This window comes from Branchiostoma floridae, chromosome 5 (genome assembly GCF_000003815.2).
Source record: "Branchiostoma floridae strain S238N-H82 chromosome 5, Bfl_VNyyK, whole genome shotgun sequence".
NCBI classification, from domain to species: Eukaryota; Metazoa; Chordata; class Leptocardii; order Amphioxiformes; family Branchiostomatidae; genus Branchiostoma; species Branchiostoma floridae.
In genome coordinates this window covers 12,938,901-12,951,147 of record NC_049983.1, presented here as the reverse complement: position 1 = coordinate 12,951,147, position 12,247 = coordinate 12,938,901, and the positions used below count along the sequence as shown (strand labels likewise).

Genomic DNA, 12,247 nt, shown 5'->3' with positions numbered 1-12,247 from the left:
ATATCACTTTCTGTAAGTAGCTATAGATTATTGTACGTTCCTTTTCTGTCGACCCTGGAAGCGTCCATCTCTGCACTAATATCTCACAACCTGTAGGAAAGACCAGAGCGTCGCCATGATTCAATCCCGGCCGGAGGGTACTAGCAGTTCTCAGAAACACGTCCCGCGGTGCGTGCCGGTATATCACCGTCTGGTGGATTCTTTAATAAGCTGACGTTATCCACAGCTATCCATCACACAGCTGATTTTCTTCCCGTTAGACTAAATTTAGATTTTCACATCACAAAACCGCTGTGTTTCACGTAGAGAAGGGAGGCTTACTGTCCATATTGCGGCACGGAGATGATTTCAGCCGCAGGAATCGCGCTATTAAGATGAATCGGCTCTTAGTTACTTTGTTACTTAGTTTCTCGGCTACCTTGGTATTGCTCTATTATGGACACATGTGCATATGCGCTTTCATGCCACCCCCTCTCTATGTCCCATACCGGCACGACATAAGAGAAGCCAAGGACAACCGCTTCGAGCCAACAGGAGCTTAGGCTTATACACAGTAGTCTAATCTGCCTTTGGGCACTGGCTTCCTTAGAGTAGTGCTTAGCCGAACCTCATGGAGAGGTTTTCAATTTGCGCTCGGTGTGCTGATCCGGATACGTCTCCATCGCTCAAACCCCACTATCACCAAATCCGTCATGTTGCCGTCGATAATCAGTCACCCTACCGTAACCACATGGTCTCATTCTGTCAAGTACTCAGCACTTCTTACAAAGCTTACACACGTCCATTAGATCGCCCCAGATGTGTACATGCTGCCTTTGTCAGTGTATATCACTGTATTGTCAGACGTATATATATACAGCGTGCTATTGTTGACAGAATAGGGCTAGACAGGCCAGACCTATTGTAGTGATTGTCTCAACATCTTGTTGTATTTCTATGAAAGTTATAAAGAATTCTTCTTTGGCAACCGCGTTAATATCAAAATGAGTTATTTGAATCTCATGGACACCTTTGGTTATAACAGGACAATCATCATCTTCTTTAAACCTTGGTAGACCACACTGCTTTTTTATTAGGTTGCTCTATGTCTACAGTTCATTATCCTTTGTTAATTAAAGATTCAGCCGCCTTGCGATGCTTTTCTTATTTCCTCTGCTGGATGAAGTAGGGATGTTCTCGGATCCTTTTAAGCCTTCGGCTGACTGTTAAGTTGATTAGCAATCTGTCATTTGATTTATGGAACTAGATCACTATTTCTCGCGGTGGAGAATTTCATCAAGCCTAAAATTGACCACTCAGATTGACGAACAATACAGGACGTGTTGCAAGACCGTCAAATTCAATATATAAACGGATTTCCCCTGAGGGCTGACTTTGAAAACTGGAACATCTTTATTAGTTTAGGGCGCTGCTGACACATTAACATGCAGTCCATGTCTAACCTTTGTTTCTAAATAGGTCAGAAGAGTCGTGACAAAACGTTAACGTAAATCAAATGGGAGAAAAAATGGACCTTAGATGGGTGAAGAATTGGGTCAAGCAACTTTTCCCATTAGGCGGTGGAAATTTAAACTTTTGAGCTTGATTGAAAAATTGAAAAACAAGAAATGAAATCACTGCATGTTGCTGAAGTAGGTCAAAGGAACGATCAAATAAGTGAGCACTTTGTGTTCCCGCATTAACTTGATTTGAATTTCATATCGGGAAGACTGGTTGTGTTAACAGATCGACACAGGTGCATTAAGTCCGCATTCATTACATGGCGATCTCGCTGTCACCTTGTGCTATCCTTGACTTCAAAATTGAAGTTGTAAAACTATGACCAAAAAGACACAAAAGCGTAGAAAGATTGTTTCTTAATAATCTATGAAATTCGTTCGGTCGCAGCGCGTTTGCAGTGTGATTGCAGTGTGGTCGCAGTGCGGTCCCAGTGTGGTTGCATGGCGGTTGCGGTGCGGTTACAGTGCGGTTGCAGTGCGGTGGCAGCGAGGTCGGCGCTCAAGTGAAAGTGGAGCGTTATCTCTGCCCCATAAACCTCGTATGCAGTCTGATGACGTCATGGCAGTGGATGATTGATGTGGTGATCGATCAGGTCATTCTTTAAGTACAGAAAAAAATAGATACAAAGATTATTGATTCAGTTATTTCTATTCTATTTTATTTCTTTCACATTAATTCATTGAGCATGGAGCAAAAACCAAAAAGCTTATGGGAGGCTTTCCTTGGAACATGAATACAAATATCAAATAATAACTTTGAAAAAAAAAATAGATTCATAATACAAGATCTTGTTAGCTGGTTGGTTGGTTGAGTTTGTTCTTTTCGATGTAAACTGAGTTGAGAAGGAAACTTTCACAAACCTCTACAACGTCTCATGCAATATACCAGGAAGCGTTTTAATGAACACATCCTTTGCAGTTCAGAGATACAAATCGTTCGATAGATGAAAAAAAAAACCACACAGGTGTAGCAGTCATAAAGAGATACCATGTTCATGGCTGGTATGGGGATGACATCTTAGTGGTGCCTCGTGATAAATGTCGTATTACAGTGTGAACGAGATGAAATATGTCATATTCAGCTTTGAAGTAAGCCCGAACCTTTGTTGCGATGAATGCGCAATGAAATTACTTTTCGCATAGTCGCCGAATTTCTAATATCTCATATCATATCTCAGCAAAGCCACCATGTCTCCATTATGGTTGCTTATCTCCTCGGGCTATACCTTCCGTGGTTGATTGAATTATGTCTGAGTGCCTCTGCACGACTCCCGCAGGAAAACGGATCGTGAGAGGATGATGGACCGTCACAGGGCATCTTCTTCAAAGTACAGAAGACAATTTTTCGACAGATAATTTACAAGGTTGGGGTAGTGTTTATTTTGAATGTCACTTTACTTTTCTAGATCAGCTGGGGAAAAGGAAAAGTCACTCAGTGTGTGGTATTCTGCTGCAGGTACACAAGTGGATCTGTTGGGCGTATGTGTAGCTTGACATGATTTGTAGCCGTCTGTTCTCAGCAAGTGGGAATAGCCCGCAGAAACAATCATCGAGACAACCAGTCACTCAGTCAGTAGACAAATGGTCACGCTCCAGGCAGTTCGGTATGTATAAAGCTGTATCTGTATTTAAAGAAGATAGTCTCATAGTCACAGAACTACAAGAGCGTCGGTTGTTTGCGTGTTTATCTTTTGGCGGTCTGGACTGCGCATACAGTACGGTAGCTGCGAAACTTGCCCATCCGATCGCGCGCGAAAGGAAAGTTGGCATGTACAGCCTCCGTCTCCGTAGGGATGCGTGTCGAGAAGCGTTAGTGAAAACGCCATGCTTAAGGCAACCTTATTCGCGTCTGCCAGAAGACATTTTGTTATGAAGACATAGAAGAGGACGTATTAAGGCCTCACAAGCATAGTGTTCTAACTCCAAATGCACTTGTAGTCGTGTCGTGTTGTGTGATTTAGATATGAACCAAAAACGCGTGAAACAGGCACTATAAAACACATATTGCCAAGTTGCAGCTGAAGCCCGATCAGAGGCGCCATGGATCTAGGCGGATCGACATGAGCCATAGCTAACAGTATTTGCGGACTAATTTGACGTTACGCCGGCGTGGTGTGCCTCATTATCGGCGGCGCGATGAGGGCTCCCGGCGGAGTCACGCCTGATCAGCGCGCTCAATCACATTCATATGGTTTGAATTGAGCAACTTTGGCAGTTGCGTCACATGACTCCGTCGGTGCGCCCAATACGAACTGAAAGTCTCTCATAGCAGGTCTGAGCTTCAGCGGAGTGCACACCTCAGGGCTTCGCCTGGTTCTTCCGCACCATGGACGGCGCTGAAGTAGCATCGTGCTCTGTCCGGCAACCTGCCGTACATCCGGAACATTTCCCAGCGATGAAGATGCAGTTTGTGCGGAGAGACCACAGGGTAAAGATTAACGTGGGCGGAACGCTATTTGTGACGTCCCGGAAAATCTTTGACCGTTTCCCGGACAGTCTGCTCGGAAGCGATGAGAAAGACTACTTCTACAACGCGGAGACCGACGAGTACGTGTTCGACAGGGACCCGGATATATTCAGGTACATCCTGACGTACTATCGCACCGGGCACCTGCACTACCCCGAGAACGAGTCCGTGAAGGACTACGATAACGAGCTGATCTTTTTCCGCCTCATGGCAGAGGATATCGTCGGCGCGTGTTGTCGGGAGACGTACATGGAGAAAAAGGAAGCCCTGGAGCAAATAGAGTCCGAGGTGGCGACCGGTACAGGCAGCAAGGAGGCGTCAACCCTCTCCACGGTGCGTGCGAGGCTGTGGAGTATTCTGGACGACCCGTTGTCAGGAATAGTCGCCCAGGTAGCGTTTTACGTGACAGGAAGCATGATCGTTGCCTCCATTGTGGCGAACGTTGTGGAGACAATTTGGTGCCGTAATTTTGGCGGACAGGACGAGTGGCTGCGCTGCGGAGATAGGTACAGAATTACATTTTCAGTGGTGGAAATTACCTGCGTTACGTACTTTACAATCGAGTATTCCCTGCGACTGTTCGCAGCGCCAAATAGACGAGAGTATGTGAAGAGTCCTTTAAGCGTGATTGACTTGGTGTCTATTGTGCCGTTCTATATCGCTTTATGCATCCCTGAGAACAAAGAGTTGAACGGTGTGTTTGTCACCCTCCGCGTCTTCCGCGTTTTCCGCATCTTCAAACTGTCGCGCTCGTCCTCCGGCATGCAGATGCTGGGACAGACGCTGAAGGCGTGCATGCGCGACCTCGGCTTCCTGCTCTTCGCGCTGGCCATGACCGTGGTCATCTTCGCCACCATGATGTACTACTGTGAGCGGGGCCGGCCCGAGTCCAACTTCACTAGCATTCCTGCCGGCTTCTGGTACATCATCGTCACCATGACGACGCTCGGGTACGGTGACATGGTGCCCAACACCATCGTAGGCATGCTGGTGACGGCGTTCTGCTGCCTCAGCAGTGTGGTCCTCCTCACGCTGCCGGTCACCGTCATCGTCTCCAACTTCAACGCCATCTACCGGCCGGAGAAGGTCTTCAAGGGCGACAAGGCGCTGCTGACCGGCGGGGTGGAGAGCCCGGAGAGGGAGCGGTTCGACCGCCAACACCAACACCTTATAGACTGCCTGAGGAACACTACCAGACCCGGGTTTTACCTGACGCGACGCCGCCAGGGGAGCCGCGACCTACATCGCTCGGACGCGTCCTCATCAACTCCCGCTTCCTTCCAAGAGCTCTCCGTAGAGACCATACTCGATTACGATGAAACAAGTTCTTAAAGTCGGTGGGACGCTTTTTATCTTGTACAATTAAAACTTTAAATTGTAAAAAATAGACATGGTAAGTGCATGCATGGTTATCACGGGGAGGTTTTTAGGATCAAGAAGCCAGAACAGTTACAGACAATCTGACCCTATACTATTACAGAGCTCATCTATAATACATGAAGTTGTATCGAGATGATGGACAGCATTAACGCTGATTTATGCATCATTTGCGGTTCCGCCACAGCGATTGAAATATCAAACCGATCAATCAGAACATTGCATGCGTGTTAATATCATACAAATAAGAACACCAAAGGCCGTATCTTTCAATTGGCAACAATTTATCAAGATAAGAACGGTAAGACAGAAGTTAGAAGCACGTATGACGCATGGGAAACCCCTTCAGCACCAAGGACGTGAACAGTTTTTTTTACTAATCTGACTCTTGTATATCTAATACCTCATATCAGCTCTCATGATAGATAGCATTCACCGTGACTATTTGAAACAAATTATATAATGTTACATTCAATACATTGAAATGCGTATGTCAATAAATATGTCTGCCCAATTTGTGTGCGGAAATGGCGTGCTGTTCCCTAATGAGCGGAACCAATATCTTCTCGCATTAAAGGGCGTGTGTTCAATACCATGGTGACATCCTGTTATTTCCTAACGATATTCCAATTTGACGTTTTCATCCGTGGAGCCTTGGTAATTACTTATTGATCACAGTCTGATGTAACAGCTAATATCAGGATTTATTAATAGATTTAGGTGGTACAATCACTAACTTTGCAATTCATTTCAACTTTCTAAACCGTGTCTTTTAAACGAAATTGTTTGGTTTCTGATAAATTTGAACCAGAAAATAGCAAATCAAAGCAAAACTTAATATATATATTAATAATATTTTTGTCTGGAGTCATGGTAAAGCGCATCCGCCTTATGGCCTAATAGTACAATTAGTTACACAGGAATCGATGTCAATTCTAACAGTCACATATCTCAAGTTTTGAGAGTTTAGCTTGAAGCACATGAAGGCTAAAGCACATCAAAAGGACAATTTTCCGGGGACGTTATGTCTTTTATGCAAGAATTTCGGCGCCACCGGGAGAAAAAGTGACCACTCGTCTGACGCCAAAGTGCGCTTGTAGATGAAAGTACACCGGTCGATGTAGAGTTTACTTATTAATGGGTTCTTCTGGCGCCCATGCTTGACGGTTAAAGGGAATACATCATAGAAAACGTGCCGATTGCTGCGCCCCACCCTTCTGTTAAAACGTATTGAGATAACCGTAGATAGTTCGGCCTTGTAGTTGATGGAGCGGCGCTGATGTGTGAAGGCTGCTGCACCGTTCCGCATGAGGAGGAAGATGCGCCCCGGGGCCAGCTGCGTCAGTCTTTCTCCACACGCCGCCACCAGAACGGCGCACTGACGCATGGCGTGGAACCTTAACGGTCCACCGAGCAGAACCGATAACACATTTATTGTCCAGAACGGAGGGGCGTTTCATTTTCCTGCTATCTCCACTAATGCAGTCCTGCCTCCGTGAATGTCACCTCCAGCGGCTGAAATGTCAACGTTCTTGAGGAACGATACGAGTATCTGTCAGGCAGTGTTCCGGAGATCGGCATGACAAGCGTCACCGTTCCGCATTTCAACATTACTTTCAATCTTACTCACAACGGATTCTGAGCTTTTTGTTGGGGCGACAGGGTTTTCCATTTTTGAAACCTTTTTTGGCATAAACATTTCTAAGGACATCTAGAAATAGCAATGCGTCACCTAAACATTTGTTCCAAGTTTAATAACACTAGTGAGATCAATATGTATTTCTCATCTAATCAAACTTTTGTTTGGTTCAATATGTTCTGAAGAAAGTTTTGATTGCTAACAATCTACTTTGAAAACATGAACCAAATGCTGATAAAGTTGTGTATTTGCTTGCAGGCTGATTTAGGCCTGTATCTTGCTTCCGGATATCCTTTGGCAGCACCACTGCACTAATGGTCCCTCTTGAGTAGAGTTGTAATGTTTTGTCCCGAGGTTGGTTTCCAAAATGGCATATGGAGGGACGTTTCTTTCTTATCTTGTATCATCGGTTAAAAATACACATGATTTCTAGCTTTCCGGCAATATCAATTACTTCTGAGGGAAATCCATTTAGATACGATGTATAGTATGCCACTAATATAAACTCTCCAGGGCATTTACGGTGGAAATTCTCTTTTTGTTATATATAAAAGTTGTAAAAATGGGAGTCTAATAAAACAGATACCTATACTATTTGTGACTGGGCATTACTTAGATGTATGTAGCCTGAAATTGAGGCGCGCCCAAACAAACCGACATGGCCTTCAGTCAGTCAGACATCAGACATGGCCTTACTCATGGGTAATCAGTGATTGAGTCGATATGGAAATCTGTTGACCCATGCCACAGTACAAGGTCTTCAGTTTGATGTTTTGGTCAATACTGTCAAGGAAGTGCCATTCTAAAGTGGCGGGAGACAAGTTTACTGTGAAAGGTCAGCAGTGGTATTTTCGCCTTCATGTGATCGACGTTAACAAGGGGAGGGGAAGCCGGCCTTTTCAAATTGCCACATGCTCATCTGCAGCCTGAAGCTCCTGACACTCCTTTTGCCCCGCAACAATCCATCCCAGAGAGGGCATAAAACTCTCCAGGAGTTTGTTTCTGCCCATCATTTCCTGCCCTTTGGATGGATTAATTGAGCCGAGGCCGCCCTGGATGTACATGTGATGGATTTAGATGAATTGTTGATACCTCAGAGTTATGGCGGAACCATAAACAACCCATAAAAGGGATTATCTGAGGCCATGTTTCCACTCCAGAGATTGCCATCATGGGGACCTCAGTTGTACCTGAAATGGCTGTTTCCTACGATGAACAGTTGCCAATCAATGAGCAACAAGCACTGGAGTCCTCCTTCAATTAACTCTTATTCAGACTCACATGCATCTTTTATTCTATTTAAGTTGACCTTTCATGCCCTTTTCCCCTTTTGCTGGAACTCGCAGCCATATGTCATAATTGGAGCGCCTGGAGCAGCCGTTCATATGGGAATAAAAAAAAATGATTTCAAATGCGCCTGCAATAGTGCCGAGGGTGGGGACTCTCAAAAATAGACCTTCTTCTGCAGTTCTATGTCTGTTTGGTCACCATGAGATAGAATGGCGGATAGGTTGGGCCCACTCCAACTGAAGTCACATGTAGTTAACGGACATTATCGTTTCTGTCTGACACACGGTCGCCATGCCACTTCCCTGTACAATAGTGTTACAATCTGAGCTACAAATCTGGATGTCTCGTTGAGGAATGCGACACATCGGTATTGTTGTACACTGAACTAACCACTATAAATCGATGAAATAAATGATATTGGGTCAGCTATGACCGATGGACTGAAGTGAAACTATTACAGCACCGTGCAAGACTTGTCGCAACGTCCCAATCACGTCGTAAAAAAGCCATTTCTACACACACTGTGGACGCAGACAGCAATTTTCGTTCCTATACACACTCTGGCTAAAGTACTGCAATTTGTCTTGCGTAAGGAGAAGAATCCGGCCTTCCCAAATTGGCACGTCCTCATCTGCCCCTGAAGCTGCAAAAGTATGGACTTAAGTTGCTTTAGCACTCGCCTTCCCCCCTGCCAGGAGTGGGCTCTCACTAAACCCACGCACCGTAACGCACATTGACTGGAGCCAATCGCCACATTTCACAAACACTGCCTGCCCAGAGGTGGCATTACCGTACACATTTAGAGTTGACCTCTCCCATCGACAGCCCCCACGCACGTCGTCCTGGTCCCCGCACTTGTGCCGAGTGATGGATACTCGATGACTTCATCAACGATGCTCAAAGGTGCTATAACGTGTGTGCCGAGGGATTCCTTTAAGAAATGGCCATAACGTCTTAGACCTTTCGATCTCATGGCGTGAGAATATCGTTCAGGACGTTTTATTGTGCGTTATGCATCATTAAACTTGATATGGTGTTTTCACGTTTCATCGTCGTTTTATGGACATTTTCCTGATTATTGGACGCATAACGATAGATATGGGCTTTCTGATAAGATACAGGGAGCATTTTTAAACTAATGCATTATTAAGACTGTATTTTGTCCAAATTATGTCTACTGTTCCTTTTTATATGTTAACTTTTTACCCACGCGTCAAATTGAACAATTTCCATACAAATTAAATTTTGTGGTAAGCAAATACGACTGCCATCGTTAGTGATTTGGTATCGCATTCAGCAAGGGGGCACACATTTGCATCACTCATCAATGAGCGCGACCTTTGGCATCTGTCTGATCCCTGATTAACTGGACTCTCCCACAGGACCAGGTTATCTTCATCAACACACGCTCTTATACCACCTCATGTCATCAAATTGAGCAACACTATATCTATGATAAACAGCAAAACCTTAACTTCAATCATACATACTGCTGCCATGGTACTGCGGCGTTGCCGGCTACAACATTAAATTTTATCAACAAAATGCTGTATTACAAAAGCTAATTTGTAATATAGGATTAACATAATTGGATTAAATTATTACATTAGTGAATCTTTGGTCGAGAAAGTAAATCCTTTGAAAAATTAGAATAGCCCTTGTTTTCCGACCTGGCGAGCACATCCTGGTAAGTTTGATGCATATTGCCGCGCGGCAAAAAGATAGATTACAACGGGGGAAGCAGAAAATTATCGGGTGGTTGGAGGAAGGGCCATCGCGGCCATCACGGTTGAAAGGCTCTTATTACACGGTCGTTCTAACGACGATCGAACGCGCAGCCGCTATGATATAGAGGCTATCCCTGGGGAACACTGTTGCTGTACGGAAGCTATCAATCCAGAGGAAACAAGCAGCAATATGCAGAGATAGGATCACCAAGAATAATCCTCACACGAGACTATTTGGATCGATTCAGCCGACGAACGAAAAGTCAAAAGAGTCTCAAAAGAGCATAGCAACTCTGCAGTACTTGCCCTTGAAGTAGTAATGAAGATAAAAAGGTTTAAAGATTTTCATGAATTCGGGGCTTTGTTTCATCACCTGGCCCGTGGGCATAGACGCCGGTCTGTGATCGAAGCGCTAACAAAGCAAACCCTGGCCAGGCTTGTCTGCCATGGTCGGCAGGGGTGTCTGCCGGAGAGACAGACTATCCATCTTATTGTGTCATTTAAAAACCTGCGTTCCATTGGGTTTGATCGGTATCGAAAGTGTTTTGTGAAACTAAGGCGTAAGAAAACTGCACATCGAGCGATTTCCGCAGTCCTGCTAACGGGAGAACTATTTCACGGCATTTGCAGTCTGGTTGCGCGACTACACTTCTAGCCTGTGGCAGCTTGTATATCGTGAGGTTCACAAACTGCTGAGCTTTAGATTGTTATCGCGGGCAATAAAAAACCCAACCCCTGTTAGGGGCATTTCAAGGGGCGAAAATAGACTAGGAAATGACAGTAGCTTGTTGATTACGATCAAATTAACAGGAAGCGAACATGAGTGTTGTCCACAGTCCTATTAAGTGGACTGAGATAAATGACCGGACATTGTATTTGGAAGTTGTTGATTAGTTCTGGCGACGACCAGATCTGATAGGTAAACATGAAGTATGGGTTTGTTCCTCAGGGGCACTTAGCAAGTATTCTTGTTCAGGAAAAGGGCAGAAAATGGTCAACCTGAGGGTCCGAGACATTACGGAGTAGATAAGACGACATGCCCGGAATAGGTGAGGTAATGACAATGACAGTGAATAACTTGTTTTATTACATTACAAAGTTGACATTGACAAAGTTCTACAACTGCCGTTGTTAACACTAAGGTCTCTCTGCTGTAGAAGCGAGCCAGTAAAAACCCCGACCACTACTATCTCCGCGACCCGACCTCTGCTTGGAGAATAAGTTAGGATGATCAAATAATCTATGGAGTTTATCATATGCCCAAGTGTACCCTAAAATAAACGTTAAAACAACTCAAAATATAAAGTTTATTTCATTATTCCTAAAGACTTGGAGGACTACTGGTATTGGCAAAATACGGATTTTAATTTTCGCCTGTCAAGTCATACCTTCCATCTTTGATTGGTCGTTGACTCTATGACCTACATACATATATGATGTAGAGCAAAGGCGAAAGGTTTGCGATCACCAACATTGATTCTCTAGTCCCTGTCAATACGTGTACAGCTGACAAGTGTGGTTTTGATTGCTGGGACTGGGAAGTGGAAGGGGTACTTGGTGTCTGTATGCTTATGTGTACACTTATCTTGTCTTCATTCGACAGATGAAGGCCCAAAACTATCCGAAAACAATACGATGCAAATTCCTGGATTTACATGTAAATGTGATTCTTAGATCTAGAGGAATAGAACAGACAGAAAACTAGATGTACTTGCTTTTGAGAAGACACGATAACATTCCAGAACAGGCAAGAACCACATAACTGGGCTGCCATGGCAAAGGACTGTTTCACGAACGGACAAATACAGATAAAGATATTGTAGTAACAAAAACAAACTTATGTCTATGTGCATAATTCAACAGCAGATATACGTTTACTCCGGTGGTTCGCGGGTTTATCTGCACATTTGCAGCATTAGTAACCATATCAAATGGCTCCGCAGAGTGCTTTATACAACAATTACTCGTGATATACGGGGCTGTATGCCGTATTCTTTCACATGAATACACACAAAACAAGTAAATGCCCATATGCATTAACTGTTTGAACAAAACGTATTGTCTTAAGCCATGCTGATTTGATTATATGGATGGCATCATCTGCGCATGCCAAAATTAATGCGAGCGTGTGAAAGAAAAATAAAGTTGAGCGAAAAAGTTATTTCCGAATCTAACTGGAATTCGCTCATACATTGAAATACATTTGTGCTAGGAATAAGTTTGCACCAAAATCAGTGCAGTTTCAGAC

The 12,247-nt window shown here is 44.3% G+C and overlaps 1 protein-coding gene across 1 annotated transcript; it reads left to right on the top strand.

Annotated features, from left to right (window-relative positions):
- Positions 1-3,581: 3,581 nt before the first annotated feature.
- On the top strand, positions 3,582-5,933 carry LOC118415127 (potassium voltage-gated channel subfamily D member 2-like). The gene has a single exon (XM_035819490.1). It carries the CDS (start codon positions 3,826-3,828, stop codon positions 5,296-5,298), a length of 1,473 nt encoding a protein of 490 aa, XP_035675383.1. The 5' UTR covers positions 3,582-3,825; the 3' UTR covers positions 5,299-5,933.
- The last annotated feature ends 6,314 nt before the right edge of the window (positions 5,934-12,247 follow it).

Coding starts and splice junctions, on each gene's coding strand:
- LOC118415127 (XM_035819490.1), top strand. CDS start 3,826: ATGGACGGCGCTGAAGTAGCATCGTGCTCTGTCCGGCAACCTGCCGTA.